This window comes from Psammomys obesus, unplaced genomic scaffold (genome assembly GCF_907164565.1).
Source record: "Psammomys obesus unplaced genomic scaffold, mPsaObe1.curated_primary_1811, whole genome shotgun sequence".
NCBI lineage: Eukaryota > Metazoa > Chordata > Mammalia > Rodentia > Muridae > Psammomys > Psammomys obesus.
Genome location: NW_026586173.1, coordinates 12830093 through 12843065, shown reverse-complemented (window position 1 = coordinate 12843065; position 12973 = coordinate 12830093). Strand labels below are relative to the sequence as shown.

Sequence of the window (12973 nt, the reverse complement as noted above, 5' to 3'; positions counted from 1 at the left end):
ACACACACACACACACACACACACACACACACACACACACACACACAAGCTGTTTTTTTCCAGTCCTGTGTTGGTTCTGGGATTCAAATTTGAGTTGCCAACATGAAAGCTGAAAGCCTGAAAGCCTGAAAGCCTGAAACCTTTGCCCACTAAGCTGTCTTGCCACTTCCCCTGCCCCTTTTTTAAAAGTACTGAGAATTGAACACAAGGCTTTGGGCTCTACCTTGAAGCTCTGTCTCCTCCTCTTACTTTTTCCTTGAGACAGCCTGAGACAGGCTGGCCGGGATTCTCTCTTCAGCCTTGACCTTGTTACTCTTGGCTTGGTTTCCCCACTCTCTGGTATACCCTTTTCTTCTGTCTTCCTCAGCACAGCCATCTACTTTGTTTTCTTCTTTCTTTCTTCCTTACTATACCTTTCTTTCTCTCCTTCTCCTTCCCCTCCTCCTGTTCTTTCTTTTAGGATGGTCTCTTTTTTTCAGTCCTAATTGTCCTAAAACTTGCTATATAGACCACAGAGATCCTCCTCTGCCTCCTAAATGCTGGGGTTAAAGGTGTGTGCTACTGTTAATTGGCCTCCTTCACTTTCCTTTCAATCCAATGAAGCTTTTTAAATTCTCAAGAGAATGTCTGGAGAGATGGCTCAGCAGTTAAGAGCATGGGCTGCTCTTTCAGAGGTCCTGAGTTCAATTCCCAACAACCACATTTTGGCTCATAACCATCTATAATGAGATCTGGTGCCCTGTTCTGGCCTGCAGGTGTAATGCAGGCAGAACACTATACATAATAAATAAATAAATTCTCAGAGGGTTAAAAGTATAAGGTTCAAAAACAAAACAAATTAGAAGGTTCAAATGTAACTGGGTGTACATTTCATCACCTTAGTTTAGATAATGTATAGGCCTGCTATTTTTTGTAAAAACCTTTCTCCCCTCTCCCTTTACATTTTGTATATGTGTTCAAGAGTGTTTCATGTGTTTGTGTTATATAATTATATGTTTATGTCTGGGCATGGTGGTGCACACCTGTAATCCCAGCACTCAGGGAGGCAGAGCCAGGCAGATCTTTGTAGGCCAGCCTGGTCTACAAAGCAGGTCCAGGATAGCCAAGGCTGCACAGAGAAACCCTGTCTCGAAAAACAAACAAAAACCCTACATGTATATATGTACATGCATATATATATACACATTGATACATATTTGTATGTCTGTGGGAACATGCCTGCCGCGGTGTATGGTGTATGTGGTGGCGGGGGACAGGGAGCAGCCTTTGGAGGTTGCTTCTCCTTCTAGCATCTTGGTTTTGAAGCGCTTGGGTCAGCACGTGGTGTAGCACCCTTACCCACTGTCACCTCACCACTGCTGCATGTTGTCTTTCCTCTCTAGATTGTAGTCCATCTCACTGGAGACCTGCTTTCCAGGGCGTCCATGACCGTAGTAAACGGATGCCCGACTCTGTCCATCAATATTTCCACTGCACGAGAGCACTGGCTGGAGGGAATGCTGAGGCACGAGATAGGTAGGGGCAACCTGCTTACCACTTTGCTACCAATAATCACTCCCTAAAAAGGTACTCTTCCCCAGTGTTTGTTTCTTAGTAATATTTCGTGAAAACGCAAGAGGTAGTTGGGATTAACTTGAACTGTGTGACATTGCAAATTAGAATTTCAGAACACTGCCTTAGGAAGTCGTTTCAGTCCTTTGGGTTTTAGTTCCCCATATGAAATCGAGGGGTACATGCTTAGAAAAGATACAGAAGGAAAAGAGAAAGTTACCCTTTTCTGATTAAAGATTCAGAAAAGTAGGCAGGATTAACACATTCCATGGCTGCTGCTCCACAAGCCACTGTGCTGGAGGTTCGTTTTCTGCGAAGGAAAAGTATATTATCTCATTAAAGGGATATTTATTTCCTCTATCTCTTCAGCATGGCTTCAGGTGAATCCATTTTGCTGTGAGGTGGTCCCTTAGCCGAGTAATTGGCTGGCCCGATTAGATTAACTCCAATGTTTTGGGTAGCTTGAAATGTTAGATCTCCACCTAGGGCCAAAGATATATTCCATTCTCTTGACCAAGAGAAATAGCTTTATATCGCTAGTGTAACATCCGATCCTCTGATAGAGGCTGAAATCCTTGAGGGCTATAATTAGGGAACAGACGTGTAGCTCGTTTGTGGTGGCTTGACTGGGAATGGCCTCCACCGATTCATGTGTTTGAGTGCTTGGCCAAAGGCAGTGGCACTCCTAGCAGGTGTGACCTGGTTGGAGTAGGTAGTGCGTCTCTAGAGGTGGGCTTTGAGGTCTCAGAAGCTGCAGCCACACCCAGTGTGGCATTTTCTTCCTACTGCCTGTAGACTCAGATGTAGAACCCTCAGCTCCTTCTCCAGCACCATGTCTGCCTGCGTGCTGCCATGCTTCCTCCCATGAGAATAATGGACAAACCCTCTGAAATCGTAAGCCTACCCCAATCAACTCTTTTCTTTTATATGAATTGCTGTGGTTATGAAGTCTTTTCATAGCAATAAAACCCTAACTAAGACAGAAGTTGGTACCAGGAGTGGGGTTTTGTTGTGATAGGACTGACCATGCTTTTGATTGAAGGAATGTGAACTTTGGGACTTCAGGTTAAAAAAGTAGTTGTATGCTTTAAATGGGACATGCTAGTAGGAACATGGAAGACAGGGGTGCTAGGGTGATTTGAACTATGGGGGTCCAGCTCAAGAGGATTCAAAGGAGAAGAATATTAGTAAGTGGCCTAGAGACCATTCTGGTGATATTTTGGCTAAGAGTGTGGCTCCTTGCTACCCTTGTCTGAAAAGTCTGCCTGAGGCTAAAGTGAAGAGTTTTGGATTCATTGTGTTGGCAAAGGAAATTTCTAGGAAATACTAGGAAACAGCCTAGTCATGTCATATTAGAGTTCATGTTTGTGAAGATGCATAATGAAAAGGAGCAATCTGAGCAAGAAAAGATACAAAGCGTACAGTTCAAGGAGAAAAGGGCACCATGAAGTGGAATGGAGCTAACCCTTTGTTCCAGGTGAGATATAAATTAAAGGAAAGCCTGATGTTAAATGGAATAAAGGGAGTGGTAACTTCAGGGCAACACCCCCAGCCAGCTAAGCTTCCAATTTATAAGAAGGAATTAAAGTTTAGGTTCAGATGTGGTGGTACACGCCCTTAATCCCAGCATTCCAGAGGCAGAGGTAGGTGCATCTTTTGAGTTTGAGGCTATCCTGGTCTAAAGATTGAGTTGCAGGACAGCCATGCTTAGGTAGAGAAGGAAACATGGAAAACAGAAAGCTGGTGAAAATGTAATTGAACAAGGAGCCATATTGAAGCCCCAACAAGCAGCAGAACTTGGCAGCTTCAGCCGTGTAGTTCTGGCTTTAGAGCCAATGATACAAGAAGGGGGTTATAGATTCTCCATCCATGACTAAGGAAAGATGCTGAGACCAGGCATGTGTCAGGGGCGTCCCTGCATGGAGGTCCAGAAAGGCCATTGTGTGAAGCTCTATGGTGAAGCCTGGACTGCCTTGGAGAATCCAAGAGTTAGAGATGCCAAACCCTTGGGATACCTGCTGAGGAAAGCTGCTAACAGGGCCTGGACCCAGCCAAGAGAAAGAAGCGTGTTGCAGTCAACAAAGCTAAAATAGTTGGAGATCTGAAGAGCATTTTAACATCACACATGGAGACGCAGAGATTGAAGTTTTCTCATCTGGTTTTTGGTCTTGTTTTGGTCCAGTGTTTCTTCTTTATGTTTCCTTTCCTCTCCTTTGGAATGGTAATGTATATCCTGTGCCATTATGTGTTAGAAGTATGTGATCTGTTTTGATTTTGATATTACAGGGGATTACATTTAAGAGATTACATGAGTCTCAGAAGAGATTTTTGAACTTTGGACTTTTAAACAAGTTTGAAACTGTTAATAGACTATGGGGACTTGTGCAGGCGGACTGGACGCCTCTCTGCATTATGTCATGGCTGCAGTCCTGTTCGGGAGTGTGGTGGTGTGAATAGGCATGGCCCTCCTTGACTCCTGTGTTTGAGTGCTTGGCAGTAGACTGGCGCCATTGGAAGGTGTGGCCTTGTTAGAGTAGCTGCGGCTTTGCTGGAGTAGGTATGCAACTAGGGGTTGGCCTTTGAGGTCTCAGGAGCTCCAGCCATGCCTGGTATGGCATTCCCTTCCCACTGCCTGTGGATCCAGATGTAGAACCCTCAGCTACTTTTCCAGCACCACGTCTGCCTGCACACCACCATGTTTCTTGCCATGAGAATAATGGACTAAACCTCTGAACTGTAAGCCAGGTTCAAATGTTTTCCTTTATAAGAATTGCCATACTCATAGTGTGTCTTCCCAGCAATAAAACCCTGACAAAGACACCCTCTACCATTAAAGTCTAGGGACCCTGTCCAAAGTTGCTCACCAGGAGGGACTGATGTCTGGACAAGGAGCTTCAGCCCTCCCTCATTGAACATCCTCATTTTAGGCTGAGACAGGAAACCAGAGCTCCCTTCTGCCCTTTCTGGCCTCCAGTCAGGACAGGACTGAGATCATTTTCAGCTTATGGTCAGGGACACAAATTGAGGACCCATCCTTAAAGTTCTGCCATGTTTTTATCTCTGGTTCTCATCATTTCCCTTTTCTGAAGAGGTAACCCTAACTACTTTCAGGAGAGGTGGGCTAATGACAGAATCTGGCTTCTTCATGCTAGATGTGGCCTTTGGTAAGGCATTTGGAGCACCCCTCCAGTGGAGCTATCTGAGAGACATAAAAGTACACCCATGGTTCCTTTGGAATTATTGACTTGAACTTGGATAGAGGTGTGTCTGTGGGATAAAGACAACAAAGGAGTCTGGGAGTCATGAAACTGGAGCTGTCCAAGTAAAGATTAGTCACATCAGGAGCAGGCCTTAGTTATTACAAAGCTGAACATTGCAAGCCCTAAGCGGAGAACCAGGGGAGGCAGGACAAAGGGCATTATTGTCCCTCTATTGCTCCAAGGGGCTTGTTCTCTTTGGCCTTCAAGGCCGGACTCTAGAATGATGAGCCCAGGATCTGCTCTCAGGGATGCTGTTGGGTGCCTAGAATCACAGTATGAGATTCCTCCCAGTGAGTTCACTAACTCTAACCAGCAACACTAAAAGATGTCATCTGGATCTTTGTTGTGTGATCTCCCCTCAGCTCCCAAGTACAACACTAGCTGGGAAAGGAATCATGAAAGACCTTTTTGTTTGTTTGGTTGTTTAGTTGGTTGGTTTTGTTTGTTTTCTGAGACAGGGTTTCATGTAGCTCAAGACAATGAACTTAAAAACTAAATGTTTATTTTTGCTCCTGAGTTTATAGGCTTCAGCTCCCTCTGGGCTGACATTGCTGCCTTTGAGCATGGTAAGGCAGCATGTCATGGTGGGATTATGTGGTCACTGGACATGGCCAAGAAAGCAAAAATCCAAGAGGGAAGGGTCTCACAGTCCCCTTCTCCACACCTTCACTAGACCTTACACCTTAAAGGTCCGACCACCTCCCAGGAGCACCAAGCTGGGTACAAGTCTTCAGCTCTCAGGACTCCGAGGAAGAATCTCACAGGCCTAAGTGCAATTTTCTTTGGGGAAGAATGAAAGCAACAGTGTCGTTTCTTATCACTCACGTGTTTCTCCTCTGCAGGCACACATTACTTTCGGGGTATGAATAACCTTCAGCAGCCATGGAACAATTGGCTTGGCCGCAAAAAACATGAGTTAAAGCCGAACAATCCTACGGAGGAAGGACTGGCAAGCATTCATAGTGTCCTGTTCAGAAAAGACCCTTTTTTGTGGAGGGCTGCTCTGCTCTACTACACAGTCTATCAAGCTAGCCAAATGTCTTTCTGTGAACTCTTCAAAGATATTGGCAAGTTTGTCAAGGATCCTAATACAAGATGGGATTATTGTGTAAGAGCCAAGAGAGGGTTGACAGATACTTCCCAGCCAGGTAGGTGTCCCTCAGTGGTAGGTTTCCTGACTTTTTGGCTAGTTGTTAGCTGGTGATGCTGGTCATGTTTCAATCCCTGAATCTGATAAACCAAAGCTTTGTGATTTGACGTCCTCACTTATTTCCTGTAAGCAGGGTTTTGCTGTGTAGCTCCATAACACACAGTATTATTTTGCTCACATCCCTTGAAACATTTCAGACCAATAGACTCTGGAAAGAATAATAGAATGAGCTAGTCATGGTGATGTACACCTGTAATCCCAGCATCCAGTAGGCTGGGGCAGGAGGATAACAAGTTTGAGGTTAGTCAGCTACCTGGTGAGATCCTGACTTAGAAAGGCAGAGAGGGCTAGTGAGACGGCCTAGCAGGTAATAGATGCTTGTACCAACCCTGAGAACCTGAATTTGATCCCTGAGACTCACATAGTGGAAGGAAAAATGTGGCTCCTGCAAGCTGCCCTCTGACCCCTTCTACTTGTTCACTGTAGTGCACACATACACATATGTATACACACATGCACATCCACACACACACTAAAAAAGTAAATATAAAAGCTCTTGTAACTAAATAGAATGAACACACGTCCAGCCTTCTGGATCAACCAGTCACTAAGTGGTTGCTAATTTTTTGCCCTTTCTTTCCATTTTCTAAGATTTGTTTGTTTTGACTTGTGTGCATGTGAGTGTGCCTTCATGAGTTTATGTGCACCAGATGTGTGCCTGGTGCCCTCAGCGGCCAGAGGGCATCAGAACCCCTGGAAACTTGGGTTACAGGCAGATTTGAGCTACCTCATGTGGGAATGGAAACCCAACCTAGGTCCTTCGGAAGAGTGGTAAGCGCTCTCAACCACCGAGCCACCTCTCCAGCCCCTCTCTCTGACTTTTTAAAAACAGCTTTATTGAGATATGTGGGATGACACGTACCTTACAATTAGTTCACCCATTGAACGTGTAAACTTCATTGTCTTCAGTCTGTCGAGCCGCGCAGTTATCACCTCTAATTTCTGAACATTCCTTTCTCAAGCTCCACCCCTAAGAAACACATGTCCATTAGAATTCATTCCCTATATCTCCTTACCTCTGCTTTCAGGAAATGTTTTCAGTGGTTTTTCTTTTTGTTTCTCTAGATTTGCCTGTTTTAAACATTTCATATGCATAGAATTGTCTAATCTATGACCCATTGTGACTGGTGTCGTCAAATTAGTAGGACTTATTTTTCAGTTTTGGTGTATCTCACTGTGTAGCCCTCGATGTCCTGGAACTCACTCTGTAGACTGTGGTGGTTTCAAACTCAGAGATCTGCCTGCTTCTGCCTCTGGGCGCGGGGACCAGTGTCATGGGAACCACATCTGGCCCTAGCAGGATGTGTTGAGATTCATGCTATCCCTGAAATAATTCTTTTTTTGTTTGGTTGGTTAATTTTTTGTTTTTTATAATTTATTCGGTTTTGGTTATTTTTTAAAATTTTTTACAATGTATTCCTTCTGAAATAATTCTTTATCCTTTTCCAGTTGGCAGACAGCCCATGAGTTTGCATTTTAGGCGCTCTGGAGTGATGCTGCCGTGAGTGTCTGTACTAGCTCATGTGCAGCTGTGTTTTCATCACACCTGCTCTGTACCTACAAGGGCAACATATCTTAGCCCGAGCTTGGAACTGAGTCTCACTTTGTAGCTCAGTCTGGCCCGGAACACAGAAATTCTCCTACCTCAGCCTCCTGAGTGCTGGCAGTACAAGCACAAGCCACCTTGCCCTGCTTAGATTAGAACCGTCAAGGAACACAGTGAATACATTGAGCTCTGGGGGCATCGCCAGTGACCACACGGGCTCACTGCAGGGTTTAATGTTCCTCTCCACGCCTCTGCCAACATTTGCGATTTTGACTTTTCAAACCAGCAATTGTTACTACATTCTGGTGGGTGTGAAAGGTATGTTACTGTAGCTTTGACTTGCGTTTACCTCATGACTATGATGTTAGGCATCATTTAATGTGTGCAGTTGATCTTTTTGATTTTTTTATAGACAACTATCTGCTTAGTTTTTGCCCATTTTAATCGGATTATTTTTTTTTTAAATTAATCACAAGAGGTCTTTCTGTGGGACACAGATCTCTTGGGAGAGCTATGATTTACAAATATTTTTACCATTTTGTGGGCTGTCTTTCCAGTTTCGTGTTGTCTTTGACAGCGCCAGCTACCTACCCATGCCGGGGCTACAGAACTCGGCAAGTGTTCTTCATGGCTAGCCTTCTGTCTGAGGTTTTTGGTGGAGAGGGAGCACGTTCACGGAGAGGGAGACAACTGCACATGCTAGTGCGTGTGCGCGCGCACGCTCGTGAAGACAGAGGTCAGATCCAGTACCCTTGCCAAAGTGCCACACACCTTTGTGGCACTGTTTTTATTTGAAGGAGGGTGATTTTTATTTTGTGTGTGTCTGTGTGTATGGCATGCTCGTGCCGCGGCATCAATGTGGAGAGTACAGAAGAGCTTTTGAGGGTCACTTCTCTCCTTCCACCCTGAGGCAGGATCTCTCCTGTCCCTGCACTCCCTGCCCTAGGCTGGCCGGCTCCCCAAGTTTCTCAGTAGGCCCGTGTTGCAGACACACGCTGTTTCACCCAGCTTTCCCTCATGGGTATCAGGGATGGAACTCAGGTAGCCAGGCTTGCATAGTAAGCCCATGAGCCCATTGAGCCACCTCAGCCCCCCCACAACAAGTTCCGTCATTTAGCCCTGGCTGCTCTAGAACTCCATCTGTAAGCGTGTTTGCCTTGAACTCATACTTGCTGGGGTTAAAGCTGTGTGCACTGTGCCCTGCCCAACCCCTTAAAATTTTTTTTTGAGCCAAGGTCTGGACTCAGTATGTAACCAAGAATAGCCTTAGACTGATCCCCTTGCATTCGCTTCCACACCCGGGATACCAGTGAGTGTGCTACCGTACCCAACTTTGTCTTTCCACCACCTTGGATTTGAGTCTCTAACTCAGACTTAGGGCTCATGGGTCAGTGCACCCCAGAGATTACCCGTCTACCTTCACGGCACTAGGACTCTAAACAACATGCTTGAGCACAGCCAGCTTTTCACACCGGTGTTGGGATCAACCTGAGGCTCCTGCTTCCACTGAGTCCCTTTTCTGGCTCGGCCGCTCGAGCCCTCGTGGCTTTTTAATTTTTAACTGTATGGATACTTTGCCTGCATGGATGTCTGTGCATCCCCGGTGTCCATGGAGTGCAGCGGCTTGGGTGGATCCCCTGGAACTGGAGTCACAGATGCTGATGAGCCTCCCTGGGGGTGATGGCAATCAAATCCAGGTTTTCTGTGAGTAACAACTCCAGCCCTAAAACCATTTTAGAAGCAGACATCTTGAAATTTATATAAAGCAAGGACAATTTTAAGATGCTGAACCCTTGTTAATATGTTACCCTCGCTTAGTGTTCACTGACACTTGCCTTCCGAATCATCTGCCCTTCATGTTCCTGCTTTCCTTATAACAATGTAAATCTGACTCCATTATCATGTCATGGATATCTCGTTGTATCTCTAGTTGGAACAGTATTGTTCCCAATCACCATGCTACTAGCATAGCTTATAAAATTAATAATTCCTAATATATGACTACATAGAAAATATAGTGCACTTACATATTTTTTTAAAAAAATAATTTATTTTACGTGCATTGGTGTTCTGCCTGCATGCATGTCTGTGTGAGGGTGTCAGATCTTGGAGTTAGACAGTTGTGAGCTGCCATGTGGGTGCTGGGAACTGAACCTGGGTCCTCTGGAAGAACAGCCAATGCTCTTAACCACAGAGCCATCTCTCCAGCCCCTTACATATTGTTTTTTAAAAGCTCAAGCAGGCTATGAGATTTCCTTCATGTTGATGGTGGGTTTTGTTTGAGACAGGGTTTCAGGCCAGGTGCTTGGCTGGTGTGGCACCTATTTGTGACCTCCCAGAGCTGGGGTTACAGTGTGAGCATTATACCCTATCAGAAGGTGTTTGGGTGACAAGTAGAAATTTGTTCTTGTAAGGAGGGTCCTCTCAGAAGTTCCTGTGTAGTCTTTAGTCAAGGAGGAGGTTGGGTTTGTTGGTTTGTTGGTTTGAGAGACAGGGCCTTTCTATGATGTAGCCCTGGCTGTTCTGGAACTCACAGTGTGGATCAGGCTGGCCTCAAATACAGAGTTTTGCCTGCCTCTGCCTCCTGAGTGTTAGGATTGGTAAGTACACAATACTCTCACCTCTGCCCGTGCCTGTTGGTTGTTTTCTTTCTTTCTCTCTCTCTCTCTCTCTTTATTTTATTTTATTATTATTATTATTTTTTGGTTTTCTGTGTAGCCCTGGCAGTTTTGGAACTCACTCTGTAGACCAGGCTGACCTTGAACTCAGAGATCCCCCTGCCTCAGCCTCCCAAATGCTGGGGTTAAAAACATGTGCTACCACACGTGGCAGCTTTTTATTGTTTTGTTTTCTGAGACACGGTTTGGTGGTCCAGGCTGTCCTCAGACTCGCCATGTACTTCTGATCCTGTTACCCAACCTCTAGAATTACAGTTGTGCACCAGTATCCTGGATTTGTGTGGTGCTGGGGTTCCAGGCCAGGGCTCCCTGCGTGCTGGCAAGCACTGTACCAACTGAGCTCTGTACCCACGATCTCAGTGTTTTGTTTTGTTTTGTTTTGTTTGTTTCTGAGACGAGGTCTCACAGGGCAGCCCTGGCTGACTGGGCTCCCTGTGTGCATCACTCTGGGCTTTCCTGGTTTTACACCATTGAACTCTAGCTTCAGCTGAGCGTGGTAGCACCCACTTGTAATCCTGCTCCTTAGGAAACTGAGATAGGAAATGATGTGAGCTCAAAGTCAGCCTACGCTACACAGCAAAAGCCAGTTTCGTTGACGGATTTTTGGATGTAGGTTCTTAAAATTGAACTCAGGCCCTCATGCTTGAGAAGCAAGCACTTTACAGACTGAGGTATTTCCTGAGCCTGAAGCCTCATCTCAAAACAAACAGACAGACAACCAAAGCAATATATTATTTCACCGAGGATAATCTCAATCTCAGCCTCCCAGGTGACTGGGATCACAGCAGTGTGCCATAGGGTCTAGAGTTATAATCTCTATAAAGGAGTCAGAGCAGGGCTATTGCTATGTAGCACAAAGCAAACAAGAAAATAGGACATTAAAACTCGCGTATCTTCATATGCCCTTGTTAAGCCCTCACTCCAATCCCTCCATCACACCAAGGATTGACACTCCTGCTCACTTGGTGTCGATGGGGTAATGTTTGTAAGTCATGGGCTTTAAGTACCAGGCTTTAGTTTGGGGGAAGATGTCATTTTAATTAAGAGAAAGTCAAGGGCAAAGCGCTGGTCTCGGTATCGTCAACACTCTCCTAGGACTTCCCAAGATCATACATTTTATATTGTGGAAGATAACTGAATAAAAATAAATAAGAGCCAGGCATGGTGTCACACACCTTTGATCCCAGCACGAGACAGAGGCAGGTGGATCTCTGTGAGTTCAAGGCTAGCCTGGTCTACATAGTGAGTGTCAGGACAGCTAGAGCTACATGGTGAGTGAGACCTGGCTCAAATAATAGATACTAGAATTTTTTTTTTTTTTTAAGAGTAGTATATACCTTATTCTGCCTGCGTGTGTGCCTGCACACCAGAGGGCACCAGATCTCACTATAGATGGTTGTGAGCCACCATGTAGTTGCTGGGAATTGAACTCAGGACCTTTGGGAAAACAACCAGTGCTTTTAACCTCTGAGCCATCTCTTCAGCTTTCTAGAATGTTTTAAATAGAGTGGTTGCTACCCTAAAGAGAATGGCTAGCATCTAATTGTGTGTTTCTTTAACCATGGGAAGGTAACCTGGGGCTGGAAAGATGGCTCATCAATTCGAGTGTGTACTGGGGCGCCGGTACCCATGCCCAGGTGCGTGCGTGTGTGCATGTGTCACATTTGTGCGCGCGCATGCGCGCACACACACACACACACACACATGGACAGCATTAGAAATAAAATACCCTGTTAAAGAGAAAGAAAGTAAATATTGTTGTCGTCTCCCCAGGGTGCTTCAGTAAAGACCAGGTGTACCTGGATGGGATCCTTCAAATCCTTCGATTCCGAGAGTCCATAGACTTTCATCTGCTGACTGCCCTGGGCAAGGTGAGTAAACTCTGGCCAGACCCCCAAAGCCCAGCGCAGGGAGCCACTCAAGGCCAGGCTGTTTTACTTTGTTGCTGTTGGAACAAGTTTCTTTTTATGGGATAGCCCATAGCAGAAGGGAATTTTCTCTGTGATCAGTGAGAGGCAAAGACAAAGGAATAGAACACTTGGGAAATTTTATTTTATTTCTGTGCTCATCTTTTTCTAAAATTATCTTTTTCAGTTTGCTCTTGGGTTTGTTTGCTTGTTTTCTGAACCAGGATCACATGGATCCCAGGATCGCCTCCAACAAGCTATGCTGCTTGCTGCTGGAGGGGACCGTAAGCGGTTTTTTAGACAGGTGTTAGGATTAGGGGAATGCACATCACACCTATCTTTAAAATGTGCTTCTCGGAGAGTGTTTTAAAGGACACTATAGCTGGGAGACTTGGCCTTTTTGAGCTCTCATGTGAACAAGTATGTGATCTAACATGACTGTACTATTTTTTCTTTGCTTTTTTTTTTATTTTTTTGAGACAGGGTTTCTCTGTGTAGCCTTGGCTGTCTTGGACTCGCTTTGTAGACCAGGCTAGCCCTCAACGCACAGTGATCTGCCTGTCTCTGCCTTCCTGAGTGTTGGGATTAAAGGCATACACCACCATGTCAGGCTAGATCATACTAAATTTTTTTAATTATTGTTAATTCAGTATAACATTAAATAAAATATAGTATAAATCTTGTTGCGTATGGCCATCAAAGACTGCGGTGACCAGGAACTTTGTCAATGAACACTGACATTTGAAAGGAATTCTCTCTAAGTAACAAGTCATAACAGTGGGCTACAACTATTCCAGAGACCAGGGAACCTGGGGAGCTGA

At 45.1% G+C, this 12973-nt stretch overlaps 1 protein-coding gene across 1 annotated transcript in view; it reads left to right on the top strand.

Moving 5' to 3' along the window:
* Matcap2 (microtubule associated tyrosine carboxypeptidase 2) overlaps nucleotides 1-12973 on the top strand; it is a 35562-nt gene that overhangs the window by 18812 nt on the left and 3777 nt on the right. The window contains exons 4-6 of the mRNA XM_055601361.1: nucleotides 1383-1515; nucleotides 5654-5959; nucleotides 12019-12116. Coding sequence (XP_055457336.1) covers nucleotides 1383-1515; nucleotides 5654-5959; nucleotides 12019-12116 — 537 coding nt within the window. The remainder of the gene's footprint in view (nucleotides 1-1382; nucleotides 1516-5653; nucleotides 5960-12018; nucleotides 12117-12973) is intronic.